The 16,231-nt window shown below is 43.4% G+C and overlaps 1 protein-coding gene across 7 annotated transcripts in view; it reads left to right on the top strand.

Annotated features, from left to right (window-relative positions):
* Nucleotides 1-16,231, top strand: part of MTR (5-methyltetrahydrofolate-homocysteine methyltransferase) — a 98,020-nt gene that overhangs the window by 23,250 nt on the left and 58,539 nt on the right. For all 7 annotated transcript variants that reach the window (XR_012509980.1, XR_012509977.1, XR_012509978.1 and 4 more), the window contains exons 13-15: nucleotides 374-486; nucleotides 3,464-3,604; nucleotides 4,740-4,925. Coding sequence is in view for 4 of the 7 variants with exons in the window: in XM_074373268.1 (XP_074229369.1) it covers nucleotides 374-486; nucleotides 3,464-3,604; nucleotides 4,740-4,925 (440 nt within the window). In the remaining 3 variants the exon portion in view is untranslated. The remainder of the gene's footprint in view (nucleotides 1-373; nucleotides 487-3,463; nucleotides 3,605-4,739; nucleotides 4,926-16,231) is intronic.

Consider the following 16,231-nt stretch of genomic DNA (forward strand, 5'->3'; position numbering starts at 1 on the left):
GTCTGCACGGACAGCTGCGAAACAGTCCTTTCTCACCTCATGGCTTTTGTCTCAGACTCTGGGTTAAATAAGATATGATGATGGTTTTTGCTTGTTTCTCAGAGCTGTGTGATTCAGCTTTTTAGAGAAAATCGCAGTTTAAAGCCCTGAAATATTTCTTCTTTTGAGAGTTCTGGTTATAAACATACAGTCTTTGTTGTGTTTAAGTATCCCTGGGGGGAAGGCCACGGTCCTATTTCCACATTGAATCTCCTGTCTAGTCAGACATGCAGTGGCACAGAAATTTCTTTTGTTTCTCATGAAAACATTTGTTTTTTGTCGCATATTGTCATATGCATTTTCAGAAAGTTTTCAGAATGCTTCTCCTTTTAAGGTCTGGAGCCCTTCAGGATTGGACCGTACACCAACTTTGTTAACATTGGAGAGCGCTGTAACGTTGCAGGATCCAAGAAGTTTGCTAAACTCATCATGGCAGGAGATTATGAAGTGAGCATCTTAATGAAACCCTTGAGGCATCTGCCATGTTTTTGGCTAAGACAGCATGCAAACAAAACAGCTCTGCCTTTGATGGTTATTAGCAGAGCTGCTGGGAAGTGGGAGAGGAACGGGGAAGTGTGTCTGCGGCAGGCTGGGCTGGTGGGAGGATGAGGCTTCAGAAAATCCGAGCTGCTGCTGTCAATATTTGTCAGAAAGTACTGCCCTCGGGGTTTGAAGTGGGATGAGATTGGAGGGATACCGGTTCTAGCTGTTCCTACTAATTGTGAAGTAAATTGAAAAATTTGAAGGTTCTCTTCATTTTTGCTTCTCACAAATCTTTCTAGGGAAAGGGAAAGCCAAGAAAATTCCCACTCATTTCCTCATGACCACTTCAAACACGGACAATGTTGTACTGTTGATTCTGTTAACTGTGAACTAAAATAAAAAAGCAAACACAAGAGAATGGGCCTGGCCTTGGAAAGTTTGCAGGATGGCTTAGCCATAGTGCTCTTCAGCTCAGTCACTCTGGATGAGCAACATTTAATCCAGGTAGAGCCTACCCTAAACACCTGGACAGCATTTTTTTCTCTTATGCAAATACGAAGTTAAAAATGGAGGAATTTGGTTTGAGCTTTAGTGATTTTTATTTTTCCATCCAACTTCTCTCGTTTTAAGGTTTTGCAGCCTTTAGGAAGTAGACCTTCCTACAACCAGTCTCAAAGTAGACTTAGTTTGAATCATAAGGAAAAGGCACATGCATCATCCTTTGTGGACTTGTTAATGACTACTCCACGGCACCCCGCCAAGGTGTCCCTCTGTGGACACCTCAGTAGGGCCTGGCTACCTGGTTACCTGGCTGACAGTCCACTTCCCTTCGTTCCTGCTAGTGCTCAGCCACCATGTGCTTCTGCCGTGGCCTCCCCAGTTCAGAATTTTTTACGGGGTGGCTTTTTTTGCATATAGGATAAAACCCAAACTCCTTAGGACATCATCCAGTCCTCTCCACTTAGGCACCAGACCTCCTTCCATCCTGATTTGTCATCTGAACGTTCCAGGAGGCTTGCTTCTGCCTCAGGGCCTTTGTCCATGTTTGTTCCCTTCTGAAATCCTTATGATCCTTTATGGTGTAGTGTTCTTCAGCTCTCAGTGATTTTGTTTACACTTTGATTCTTAGGACCGTTCTGTGCTCTCAGCTCTCAGATTTGATAGATTTGATGCTGAGAACAGGTGGCGTTTTAGGAAGAAGACAAGTGGGAGTGATAGCTCTCATTTAACAAGGTCTGATTACATACATGCCGGTCACTGTGCTAAGCACTCGTGGGATTCCTCATGTAGTCTTCACAGGCCTTTGAGGTAGGCCCTTTTGTTCTCTCCATTTTACACATGTGTTATTGGAGGTTTGGGGAGGTTAAACACCTCTCCTTTTGTTTCACAGCAAGTGAATGATAGACCCCAAGTCCACCAAAGCCACGCCCTTCCCACTCTGCTGTCTCTGCCTGGAGGACAGCGGGGGAGGAGGCAGTGAAGCGGGAAGGGGTTCGGTAGGAATGCCTCCTCACTGGACTCTAGTTTCCCCTGCGTTAGTGACCCCTTACGGCTCCGTGGTTAATAAGATGAGCACTGACCCGAAAGAAATTCCGCTGCTGTCTTTTTGCTTAACTTGTACATCTTTAAACAGATCACTTCGTTTCTTTGAGCCTGTTTGGGAATGTTGGCCCACCAAGCGATTAATCTTTGGCTCTTACAATTAGCATCTCTGTAAACCCTTTAAGAACAAGAATTGTGACTTACACTTGTTTTTATTCTTATACACGTTGCTGATACCAAAAACATATTTTTGATTTGTTGAATTTTATTTTGATCCTTTTTCTCTGTGTACCTTGGGTCACTACGAATGGTCTTTCCTTGTGACTTGTGCCAGAAGGTTTCATGCCTGTTCTATCACAATGATGGCTAAACATTTCTGTGGTTTCCTTGGCTAAGAAAAAATTAGGACAACATCAGAATCTACTGTTGATTTTATCTTTGCTTATTTTTTTTCCACTATGAAGTGTACAATGAAGACTTAAACAAAATAAAGTCTCAGTTGTCCCAGTCAGCTAGAAAGTGTTACCGAACACGTTTGTCTTGCCCAGCACTATTCAGAGGAGAGCGGGAGACACATGAGACCTTTCTAGATTTCTAAATGCTTGAAATCTGTTTCAGAGAACAAGCTAGTAGTCATGAAATCATGAGGAAATAAGGTAGTACAATATGTGGGAACGTTTATAATTGTTATGGAAGTTTAGAGATAGTAGGTCATTGTGGAGTAGACAGTGTTTCTCAAAGTATGCTCTCTGGAACACTGATCTTACTAGATATTCTTTAAATGATCGAAGGTGGGAAATGTATCTTGCACTTGGAGATTTACAGCACATGATAGTGTTAAAGGATTTGAAAATCCTTTTAGCATAAAAAAGTTTAACTCATATTTCGTGTAACTTCTGTCAGTAGTGTGCAGTGAATACTTTGCACATTTCAGTAGATGCTGAAGAGTGATACACTTTTTGGATGGTTTCTGTAAGGACTTTTCTTGGGGGAGATGGGACTTGAGCTGGGTCTTAAAACAGTATAGGAGGGAAGGAGGTTGAATTCCGAGCAGAGGGAACAGCATGCTCGATGCCACAAGTAGAACTGGATTTGACTGGGAGACAGTGCCAGTGAGGAAGGAGTACCTACAGCTCAGTTACGTAGGAAGGCAGGGTGGGTCCCAGGGGGCCTGGAACTCCAGGCGAGGCATTGAGGTTCTTCTCTTGAGGAATCAGAGCCTCGGTGGATTCTGACACCCTGTGATGGAAGAGATGTTAACGAAAGCTTAACCTGTGACTATTGAGAGTGGGCTCATGGTCGGGGAGGCTGCCTAGTTAGTCCAGCGGTAAAGGACTATTGTTAGCCTTCCCTGAGTCACCCTCTCCTAATGCTGGTTTCTGTTGAATTCTTTCCTCAGGAAGCACTGAGTGTTGCCAGAATGCAGGTGGAAATGGGAGCGCAGGTGCTGGACATCAACATGGATGATGGTATGCTCGACGGTCCAAGCGCAATGACCAGATTCTGCAACTTCCTTGCTTCTGAGCCTGACATTGCCAAGGTCGTACCGACTTTTACTCGTCAGGGGAATTAGCGTGTGTTGCTCTGTCACTCTTTTAACTTTGTCAGTTTCCCCTTCCTGTGTCATCTCAGACACTGGTTTTCTGATTTTCTGTCTTGAAAGCCCAGTGGTTTCTGATCATCAGTTTTCTCACTTCATGATAGCCTTCCTATATCAACCAGACTTCAGAGAGAGATGTGACTTCAGCCTGGCTGTTTCCAAGGTTTCTGGAATTGGTCACAAGAATTGATTTGAGTTTCCTCAGATGTCTGGATAGGCTAAGAACCAACTTTTCATGCCTTTGAAGGATATACTTACCTGTTCCTATCAGAATGTTGTGTTGCTAACAGAGACGAAGGAACTCAGTTCTTCCTTTTTGCAGGAAGAAGAGACCTTTTTAGGCTAATCAGAGTAAGACAAAATTATAAAATGAGATTAAATTAAAGTATTATGCCATCTTTTACATTTGTTCTTTAAAAGATGAAAGTTAATTTTTGTGTCAGTCTTTTCAAAAATTTTAGGTGGATTCTGAAAACTTTAAAAATCTAACTTCATTCCTCTTATCACTGAGATTGTGATAAGTGATTTTTGAAGTTTTTGGGCATTTTTTAAAAGAAACTTCCTAGTGCTTTGAGAGATAGGGCTGTCATTTTATTCATTATAATTTATTCTAACTTACACATTATTCAACAAATGTGTTAAGTTAGAAGTCTTGTGATAAGCAGTGAATTACATTAACCCATCCTTCATTTGTGTCTTAACTCCCTACTAAAAAGCCTCATTACTCCTCTGGGAGTAAATATTTTGAGAATTTGAGGTGCAGAGAAGGTAAATGACTTGTCGAAAGTCAGTCAGAATCAGGGGGAGCCAGTGAAATGACTTCAGTGGTTTCATTTTGCTGCTATGACCTTTTGAGTTATCAGTTTCTGGCCCATGTGTGTGGTCTCTTGTAAGCCAGGAATTATGCCAAGTTTTTTGGGCTTTAAGAATAAGATTAAAATCCTGCCTTTGTCACACTACTGTTATTTGTTAATTATTTCCCTACAGAAGAAGGAAGGAATATCTGGGAGCCGTTGGAAGGGAATCTGTGCTGACGTGTCGTCCTTCTGTGATTTCCTTGCCCTTCTGACTTCAGGTGCCCTTGTGCATCGACTCTTCCAACTTTGCTGTGATTGAAGCCGGGTTAAAGTGCTGCCAGGGCAAGTGTATTGTTAACAGCATTAGTCTGAAGGAGGGAGAAGAAGACTTCCTGGAGAAGGCCAGAAGGATTAAGAAGTTCGGGGCTGCTGTGGTGGTCATGGCTTTTGATGAAGAAGGACAGGTGAGCGATTTCTTTTGATCCGGCCCCGTTGTGTTACACAGGCTTAAAGCAGTGCAAGAGAACTGAGTCCTGAACAGATCTGTACATCATGTGTATGCGTATACACGCACACACACACGTGCATGCCTCAGAGAGATTGTGGGTTGGGTTCCAGGCCACCATAATAAAGCAAATACTGCAATAAAGTGATTGTTTATGCTATACTGTGGTCTGTTAAGTGTGTAATAGCACTGTCCAGGAAGACGACATATCTTAATTAAAAATACTTTATTGCTAAAAAATGTTAACCACCATCTGAGTCTTCAGTGAGTAGTAATAGCAGCAACTTCAAAGATCACTGATCACAGATCCCCATGAGAAGTAGAAAAATAGTGGACAATTCTGCATTATTGAAAGAATTACCAAACTGAGACACAGAGACATAAAGTGAGCAAATGCTGTTGGAAAAATGATGTCAATAGAGTTGCTCAACGCAGGGTTGCCCCAGACCTTAGATTTGTAAAAAATCCAGTGTCTGTGAAGTGCAGTGAAGTGAGGGGTTTCTGTAGATCTGTGTGTGTGTTCACACAAGTGCATACATACATGAGCACACATACTTACATCTATATACATGAGAATTTGATTATATAATAAAGTCTTTGTATCAGTTGAGAAAGGAGTTGTTCAATAAATGCTATTTGAATTACTGTCTATGCAGCTGGAAGAAAATAAAATTAGAGCCCCATTTCCAACCATATACTAAAATGAAATACACATCAATTAAAGATCTAAATGTAAAAGAAAAATAAAGAATATATGGGAAAATATTCATGTAAACTTGGAAAGCCAGAAAGAAAACTGATAGACCTGTTTACATAAAAATGTAAAGCTTTGCATGGCGAAAGATAGGGTCCTGTTTGCAGCATGAGCAGTAGCGGTGAGTTAGTATCCCTGGTCTGCGAAGAGTTTCTATAAATCAGAAAGTAAAGCGCCCCAGACAGTTAGTTCAGTAGAAAAAGGAATAAAGGAAATGAATAAACAATTTATACAAAAAAGAAATACATGGGCAATAAACCTATGAGAAGATACTGCACTTAGTAATGATTAAAGAAATAGAAAAATGAAGCAATAACAAGATAATAGTTTCTTTTGTGAAATAGAGGAAAAAAGGAAAAGATTGATAAATGGCAATTCTCATATTGTCTTGGAATCAGAGGGGCAGTGGGAAGCTTCAGATGTAATGATCGTTTAACCTGGGTGATGGGTGTGCAGTGATTATTGTTTTATACCTCACATGACTTTCATAAATCCTTTTATGTCAATTCAGGATTTAATTTAAAACAGTGTTAAAAAAGAATCCATGCCCTATAATTCGGCCTCTTCCTGGGAGTCTTATGCTAGGTTGAGTGCGTAAGGGCATGTGTTCACATGCATTGTAGTGCTGCAGTAGCAAAACACTGAGAAGGCTCTCAGTGTCCATTAGCAGGGGAATGCTTAACTCTGGCTACATGCTGGGTAGACTACTGTGTAGCAGAAAGAATGAGGTGATGGAACCATGTCTAAAATACATTGAAAAGTTAAAAAATGTGGCAGGATCCTGGTTTTATTTAATATAAAAGGATTTAAATGGATACACGTGTGTTTATATAAACAGGAAAAAATCTGGTAGTTGTTAACTGAAGGGTAGAGTTGAATTGACTTCTTTTTTTTAATATATTTGACAAGTGGTAGTGTTATATGTTCTTTTTCTTTCTTTTCTCTGTTTTTTGTATTTTTAAAGTAAAACCTTTTTTTAACTAAAGTATTATTGTTTTGTACAAAAGACTTATTTTCATCATGAGCAAAACTCACATAATCCAGAAGAGTGCAAAAGAGAGATAATATTGATAATGAACATGTACTGAACTTTCGGTTGTCCCAAGCAAGCACACTCACAGGTTAAATCAGCTTTTCCTCCCAGCATGTAAGTGTTAGTTGTATATTATTATTTTTGTCCTTTTTTACGTGAGGAAACCAGAACGCAAGGAGTTTACCTGACTGTTGTCACAAGGGTAGCGAGCAGTTGTGTGAGGATTTGGACCTAGGAGATGTGGGTCTGTGCTAAATGGCGGCATGCAAGAGTCCAGGGTAAGGCTGTCAGGGAAGAGTTGGCTATTTCAGAAAAGGTGGTCTTGAGAAACCCCTCTTAGGAGGAAATTTGAAAACCTGAATAAAATGAGAAAGCCATGTGGACATTTAGGGAAGGAGAAGAGGTTCTAGAAAGTAGAACACTTTGTATGCACTACTCTTCTGTGACTCCCCTGACTCGACAAAGGCTTGGCATCTTCTCATCTTAGTAAATACGGATTGCGATTCCATCTTCCATGGTTGCATTGTTCTCCAGTGTGTATCTTTTACTTAGCTATTGCATAAGTTGCAGTTGTTTCTAAGGTTTTAGCAGCATGGACAATGGTGATGGGCATCCTAATCCCGCAGCCACTCCCCCGTAGAGTGATTGTCCCAGGTCGTAGAAGGGGGTCAGTAGGACAAAGGGTGTGCGCGTTTAACATTTTGGTACGCGTTGTTAAATTGTCCTCCTGAAAAGTTGTCTGGTCATCTTCTACTACTGGCTTAGTGTGGTGAGACCTTTTGACATTATTTTTACTGAAGGTATATATGCAGTTAAAGAGACAAATAATTCTTTTTATGAAAAACAGAAGCCATAAACCCTCCAGATCCTCAGAGGTAACCACTTACAGTTTAGCTAAATCTTGTATCATTTTACTTCCTTATCTTCAAATTCTGGTTTTAGTTATTATTTACTGCCTTTCCGTGGTGGTTAAGGATTTGACTTTTTCACCATTCTCTACCCCAACTCCACACATCTTTGCTTTTACCCCCCATCCTTCCAATATGGTTAATTTTAGTTGTAACTATTTTGGCACTTATATTTATAATAAGCAGTGTAAAATCTGAGCCATGTGTAGTATGCCATGATTCCTTTTCCTTTTCTGCACCCTGTTTGTTCTCCATGAAGTTAATACGTACCTTTTTGTTTGCTTTGTTTCTTAAGTATTTTCAAACTGTCCCCTGCTTGTGTAAATTTCCAGTATCCAGTGTATCCAAACACATTAAGTAGACCGTCTTTTTAATTTCTTGGAGACTTCTCTCCAGGTCTTCTCATACAATCTGGAAAGGTGCTCCTCAGGCCACCTGCACAGCTGTCACTGAGATGTCCCTCCCCATCATCTGGGCAGTTCTTCTCACCCCCTCTCAAGTGTTCAGATCTCTTGGTTTAACCTCTCATTTGGGAAAGTGTGTTCTCTGGTAGCTTCTTGTGAAAGAAAACATGGCAGTAAATATTTTGAAACCTTACGTGTCTGAAAATAGCTTTATTCTCTTATACTTAATTGACAATTGTACGGGTGTTGGAGTACAGGCTTGAAATTGTTTTCTCTGTGTTCTGAATGCACCGATCCATGATCTTCTAGTTCCCGTTGGTATCGGTGAGAAGTCCAGTGCTGTTCTAACCCTTGATTCTTTTTCGGAAACCTATTTATTGTTCCATTTTCTGGGTGCTTCTTGGATCTTCTGTATCCACGGTGGTTTGAAATCTCATGGTGGTGAACCATGTGTTTACGTTGGGTGCTCAGCAGGCCCTATTTGTCAGGAAGCTTATGGCCACAGTTGCAGGAAGCTTCCTTGAATTTTTTATCCTCTCTCGGCATGTGTATTATTCAGACACTAGGTGTTTTGGAAAGATGGCCGAATTTTCTTATCTTTTCCCTCCTGTTTTTCAGCTCTGACATTTTGCTCTGTTCTATGTGAGATTTCTACGTCGATACTTATCTTCCATTGAGTTTTATGTCTTCCTTTATCAGGAGCTCTTTTTTGTTATCTAAATGTTCTTTTTCAGATTTTTATAGCAACCTGTTATTGTTAAAATGGAGGCAGATATCTTCTCTAATTCCTTCAAATACATCTTGAGCGCCTAGTGTGTGCCAGGCCCCGAGGAGCCAGCAGGAAACAAAACCTGATCCCTGCCTTTGCGCAATTTATGTCCTTAGGGAGCAAAGGAAATAAGAAATGAAGACACACACACACAGACACACACACTCAGACGGTGTTGAGTACAGAGAAGGGTTGTGGGGAGGGGGAGGGTTATGTGAGTACCAGGGTGAGGGCGAGTGCTGTGTTATGGAGGATGGTTTGGGACGGCCTTGTGGATCATGTGACATTTTAGCAGAAACCTGACTGGGGTGAGGGAGTGAACTGTGTGAAAATGTAGGGAAGAGTATTTTGGGCGGGGGGGCCTTGAGATGGACACATGCTTGTCATGTTTGGAAACCAGCAGGAAGGCCAGTGCAGTACAGCTGGGGCAGAGGGGAGAGGAGGAGATTGGGAGGTTATGAGGTTAGAAAGGTAGCAGGTCATGTCACGTTGGGCCTGGGAGACCGCTTTGTTAACGCTTCGGCTTTTCCTGTGAGTGAGCTAGGAAGCCACTGAAGGCTTTCGAGCAGAGAAGTGAACATGGTCGAATTTATGTTTTAAAACTACTCTGGTTCTTTGTGGAGAATGGTCTGTGGGGAACAGGCAGAACCATTGGAGGTTGTTGCTGTGGTCTGGATGACAGATGACAGTGGCTAGGACGAAGGCAGGAGCAGTAGATGTGAGAAGTCGTCTGTTTCTAGATACGTATTTAAGGTAGAGCCAGTGGGACTTGCCTTCACACTGATCATGAAAGAGAGGAGTCAGGGATGGTTTTCGGGTTTTGGGGCCTGGGCATTTGAGCTAGGGAGGACTGTAGCAGCCAGCTTGGATGGGGTGAGGAGAAGTTTGGGTCTACGTTTACAGTGGCATGTTGAGTGTACGGTGGTGTAGGTGAGCCTGGCTTTCGTGGACAAAGTCTGGCTTGAAGATGAGATGCCCTTACTTGGGGATTATTTGTTCATAGATGGTATTTAAAGCAGTGAGACTGAGTTCACCAAAGGAATAACTGTAGAGAAGAAGTCTTGGAGGTCTTGGAGCCATAGCGCTTAATGGTTGGAAAGAAGAGGAGACACCGTGAGAAGGACTGGGGAAGCGGCAGCCTGTTTGGTGGGAAAGGAACCAGAAGGAAGGGTTCACCTGGAAGCCAAGGGGAGAACAAGCTTCATGAGGGCATGACAGGCTCTTCTAGATCAGGTAGAGGAAACCAGGAATTTACCGTTGGGTTTAGAAATGGGGTAGTTTGCGATCTCGCTGTGCTGTCTCCAGGGAGACGAAGGCTTAACTGAAGTGGGTTCAAGAGGGAATAGGAGAATTGTAGGTAGCAGGTATATACTATTTCGGGGGAGTTTTATCATAAAGGGGAACAGAAATAGAGCAGAAACCATAGATAGATATGAGGTAATTAAAGGGTGTTTGTGTGTGCGTGTGTGTGTGTGTGTAGATGGTGTGACAACCAGTTTTTAAAAGCTGATGAGAATGATCGATCTGGCAGAGGGGAGGAACTGATGCATGCACAAGAGAAAGGGGTCACTTGCTCAGTCTGTGACCTTGTGAGTTGACAGGGCTGGTGATCAGTGTGCAAGTGGAGGGGAGGCTGTGCGCTCACAGGCTGTGGAGAAGGCCGAGCGTGAGTGCAGACCTGCGGGCGCTCCTAGAGGTCAGTGTGCAGGGCGTCTGACCACTGCCATTCTCTCAGGGAAGTAGGAGGCGGGGTCAGCTCTGAGAGCGAGAACCGAATGTTGTGTGTCCACAGGGAAGGGCAGTCACTGCCAGTGCTTTTAAAAAACGTGCACCCCTGGGCTCCACCCCTTGTTTCTGACTCATCTGGTCTGGTTGAGTCCTCATAGCATCCACATGGGGGTAGCTGCCATCCCACTTGACAGAAAGCCAGGCCAAATGGCCAGGACGTGACGGAGCCAAGTTTTGACCCCTGGCCTGCATCCTTTGAAGACTGATGCATGTGTCTAAATCCGTTGTTGTCTCCACTGCACAGTGCTTGATCTCGTCTGAGAGCAAACGTTTCCAATTTAGATTTGAACGTGACCACAAATAAAAAGCAAATGTAGGGGAAATTTTTTTAACTTGCTAGTTATGAAAGAATGCATATTAGAGCAATTTTAAGGTACTGTTTTGTCCTTACTAAGTTGGTAAAAGTAAGCTTAAAAATGATCATGATCTGTGCTGGTACAGCAGTGGTGACCAGAAAGCTGCATTCACTGTGAGTGTAGTGTCAACTGGGACAGGCCTTTCGAAAGACACCATAATACATGTCAAGAGAGGCGTAAAAGTGTTCATACCATTTGAGCTAATGATCTCACTCCTGGGAAATTATCCCAAGAAAAGCATTCAGCAGCATAAGAATACTTACTATATATACAAAGACTTTTTGCCAGCTTTTTATTGAAGATACAATAACCTAAAGGCCTGGACAGAAATTGATAACTTAAGTTACATCATTCTACTGAAATATCCAGAGTTTTTTGGCATTAGCTTTGAAGATTCTGGAGCAGCATGACAGTGCTTACAAGATATGAATAAAAAAAAATAACCAACAGTTACATAGACACTGTATGTGTACATGTATGTGTATAGCTGTGTAAAACTACATTTGATAAAAATTGGAGGGAAATGCTGTGAGGAGAATAATTGTTAGAGTAAGGTGGTGAATTAAAGATGCCTTTTCAAAAACTGCTTTTCCTAGTTAAAACTACTTTTACTGTATGATTATGCACTTATATATGCTCATTGAAGAATTGTGGTTAAGTGTTGAAAATTATAAAGAGCAAAGCGAAAAGTCGAACACTCGAAAAGTTCAGAAACCAGCAATACAGATATTTTGATGCAAAGGCACTTCTGTCAGTTGAGTTCTTAACACTGTTGGGTGTAACAATCAGTTAAGAACCAAGATTCACTGTGCTTGGATGACACCATTGGTTATAAGGAGAAAGCAGCTCTCTTTAGTGGAAAACCATTATTGCAGCCAAACAAAGCAGAGGAACTCAGACGTGCTTTCGTTCCAGTACACGGTGGCTGTCTTAGCTGTTTGTGATCTGCATTGCAATGAAAACCAGAGTCAAGGCAGCATCAAGCCCAGCTGTGACGGAGAGGACTGGCTCGGAGATTTCTGGGTTAGAAGGCAAATAAGGAAGCATTTCTGTGTTGCTGTTGTTAGTAGTTTTGATCAACTGATATTTTTAACCCTAAAATAACAAAATATACATGTTTTTGTAATATGTGTAAGATTATATAAAATACGATAAAGAACATTTTATTATTGAAATTTCTATGTGAAAAATAACTTACCACTACTCATTTTCTAGATTTACTTCTCCTTTCTAGTTGACGTCATCATTTTTATATGACAGGTTTTGGTAAGTAAGGTTTCTCAGAAGCACGGCATCACATAATAGCACAGACTGTATTATTTCTGTTTGCACATCTGTAAACTGTATAAAAGAAGAATCAACATCATCCTGTAAAAGATTCATTATATTCAGCACAGTTTCCTATGTTAAAAAGACTTGAAAATAATTTTCTAATTTATGGAGAAATAATGTCCCATTAGGATATTGTTTAAAACTTAATCCTAACCTAGAAAATAATGAGGAATTGGTATCTTGGAGTCATTTAAGAACATGATACGCCTTTCAGTCAAGTTTTGTAGTTTTCCTTAAGTAGGGAATCTCAAGAGCATTCCTGGGTATTTTGTGTTGTTTTATTGTGATTTTGGCTTATTTTTCTTTTCGTAAGCATTTTTCCTTTGGTAGTGACTTTGTAGATTTTTATGTCATAACTGAACTCTGTTAAATTTAGTTAAATTGATACTGTTTTTCAGTTGAGTATTTTATGCCTTCCAGTTGTGTATGCACCACAGTATTATAAATACGTAGTTCTAGGAAACCAACGGCAGTGTTGGTTAGTTTTCCCTTTGTTTTCACCCTGCTGAAGACAGGTGACCGAAGCCTAGGAGTTGACTCTCAGGTTATCTGCTTTGGCCCTCTCTGGGCTTTGTTAAAACCTGACATATACTCCTGCATTTTCAGGGGCCTTAGAGGTCACCCTCTCTGGCTAAGGTGACGTGATTGAGTGTTTCTCTCCTTGGGCCTTTCCTTGTAGGATGGATTGTGTTCTAGATTCTCTGTTTGTGAGGCAGTTTCTCCAGATTACCTTCAGAGGTGGGAGTTCGTGGAAGGGGTGAGGAGCGCAAGGCCTCCCAGCCACACTTGGTCTCAAGACCACGCCTGGATGTTCGGTCGTCTTGCAGGATTAACGGCACAGCATGCAGTTGGCACACCTCTCACACTGAGTCCCAGCTCCCCGACACGTGCCTGGCACCCCTCTGTGTGAGGGAGAAGGTTTGAGTGGGTTCATTTGCTGCAGTCAGGACACAGTGTTGCTTCATCCAAACCTGTTGGCTTTGTGGAGTAGGATTTTCCCACAAACAGCCTCTCTCTCTGGTTCCTAGAGAAAAGCCAGGAGCAGGTGACATTGAAAACAACTTGACTTCTTTAAAAGTTCAGAAGTTTTCAGTGGTGATGCCTGCAGTTCCTAGATTGCGACCTGAGACCCCTTTTTCCACACCAGGTTGCCTCTCCATGTCTTAAATCCTGTCCATTTCCTGCTTAATCCCGGGCTCTTGGCATCTGCTTTCTGCGTGGAGGATGAATTTTGCCAGGGCACGGGGGCTGAGTGAGCGGGGAGGCATCCCTGGTTGTCTGCATCTCCCGCAGCCCTGGCCCAGTGCTCTGCCCTCTTCTTCCACCACGGGCAGGCTCTCCTTCCCACTTCGCTTCTGCCCACGTGGCTGCTGCTTCTGCCGAGGCTCTGAGTGTCCTGACCCTTGCCTTCAGCTGTGCTTGTCCACGTACTTAACCACAGTAGAGAATTCGCTCAAATGATGTCTGAACCAAGCCCACGCCCTCAGTGATTCTGAAAACCAGGGTGTCTCTTGTCATGTGTTTTTCCCTTGGAAACTTCCCTTCAGCTTTTTCTTTCTGACCTGTCAGTGCCCTCTTACGGCAGCACAGACGTCCGTTTGCGTCACTTGCGTTTTGCACTCTGTGGCAGCAGGGACGGCCTCCTGGTGTGCTCTGTGGTCCATGCTAAGCTGTTGCAGTCAGGTTTGAAACCTTTAACCTGCCTGTGGAGTTGGTCCCGTTTCTCCTCTGCTCCTTGTCAGGCTGCATTTCCAGAGAACCCAGGTGTCTCCCCTTCCTTTTTTCTCTTCCTTTTTCTTTCTCACAGTATGTGCCTTGATGACTAAATCAAAAATTGTTTTAAGTTTATCTCATTTCTCCCTAAGTGTCTGATAATTCAGCAGAGCCCAAGCAGTGGATCTCTCAGCTGAAGCCTTCTACCTCCTGATGGCTGTCTAGCTTTTCTACAGCAAAGAGTAAACCTGGTAAATCAAAATCATACAGGATGGTTATTCCTTCTTTCTCGACCCTTAGATTTGTGGCGCTGTCACTGAGGTTTCTTCTGACTCAGCCTGAGAAGGCGCCATCTCCTGGCCGGTGCTCCTCGCCCGGCTGTGAGCTGCAGTCACTGGGGGGCTCTTTGAAAGTACTGATGCTTAGGCCTCGTCCCAGGGTTCTGATTAACAGGCCTCAGGTGGGGTTCAGGTATTGGAAACAAAAATCCCTCCAGGTTAGAGTGGAGAGCCTTCTGGATCTGTGAAGTCTTCAGGCACTGAGGCCAACAGCATGTTTATCTTACAATCCTGGCTGAGGAACAGGATAGGCGAGCCTTGGGGAATCTGACATGATGTGCTCCTGGCAAAGACCTGCACATTGAGACTCCATGTGTTCTGAGATTCACTTGCTTATTCAACGTGCAGAAGTAGAGTGTCTGTTAATGAGGCAGGCACTGGACCCGGTGCTGGGAGGACAGTTTGACAAGGCTTCATCCTTACAGAGCTGCTGGTTGATGAGTCTGTTCTAGCTTGGAAATGAACTCCTGTCCTGTGAGGGCGCTCTTGCTGGTTCTGCGTGCAGCGCTGTCCTCTGGTACACAGCTGCCCCCCAACCCCCACTTCCCGTGCCTAACACGCTTAGCCTGCCAGACTCAGCTGTGTGTCATTCATGGCTCAGAGAGAGAAATGACCAGGGCCGAGCAACCCAGCTCAGTTAACTAAGGAATGCTGACGGCATGGGGACCCCAAACCTTTATTCCTTGTCTCCTAGCCTCGCTGGGCCATGAACCTAGAACCTACAACTCCCTTTGGCCCTCTGGTGAAGGGGGGCCCAAAGTCCAAGACGGAAGGCAGCTCCGGGCGACCTGCTCCTGACGACGTACTTCTGGGCCCACCGCTCGGTCTTCACCTTACCGCTCTAACTGAAGGAGGAGTAAGAAGTTGCTGAGGACAGTCAGCCGAGGCGGGGGAGGGCCTGCCGTCTTCCCTTCAGCCTGGAGCCATGAGGCTGCAGAGCCCACTCTGTGGTGTCCTTTCTCTTGGCCCCTTGATTTGCCAAGTCACGGGGGATGCCCCCAGCAGGAGGTGAAATCTGACCCCACAAACTGCAGGGAGAGATTAGTGACCAAGGAGAGCAGTAGAAATCAATGCCAAAGCAGGTAAGCGATTAAAAGCCCAGCTCTGAGAGGGAGTTCTTTTTCTGATTCCCCGAGCACGCCTTTCTCTGGAGGATGGGGCCTCACTGAGTGTCCTCACCCCTCTTCTCCTGGTGGCCTGGAGCGCTCTCCCTGGAGGTCAGGATGCGTGTGATCAGGAGCTGACTCTTTACCACACTTTGCGCTCGCATCCAGTCAGGGGTCTCCTCCCTCAGAGTAGTCAGCTTGGAACACTCAACACTTCGTTCAGTGCTGTTGGCCGTTTTTCAAGAACATTTTGCACGTTTATTCAGAACTGTGTGTGACTTATTTTTTTAGAACCACCATACTGATAGCAAGTATTCATTTTTCCTTCAGAGCAAATTTGTTTTTTTAATACAACCAGAAATCATTCAGAATGTCGTTTGTTGAATAAGCCTTGTGTTGAGGTGGTATATTTGATCTGAAAACAGTTTCCATGACAGAGTTCAGAAACACTTGGAGTTAGAGCCTCATTCTTTCCTTCATTCAGTGGTAGTATTGAGCACACCCTCTGTGGACTCTGCTCTAGGCACTGGGATACAGCAAGACTGGTTCTAGCTCAGGTTAGCTAATAGCAGATAATAAGCAAATAATCAAAGAATAGACAAGTTGACAAATTTAATTTCTAGAAGGAGAGATGCGGTGAAGAAGAGCAGAGGAGACAGGAAGCGTGGCGGTGGGGCTGGTTTAGAGACGGTGACTGAGGAGGGCGTCTCTGGGCAGATACCAGAGTGACGGGAGCACAGAGCCATGTCCAGTGCGCTCTGGGC

Source organism: Camelus bactrianus, chromosome 11, assembly GCF_048773025.1.
Source record: "Camelus bactrianus isolate YW-2024 breed Bactrian camel chromosome 11, ASM4877302v1, whole genome shotgun sequence".
Taxonomy (NCBI): Eukaryota; Metazoa; Chordata; class Mammalia; order Artiodactyla; family Camelidae; genus Camelus; species Camelus bactrianus.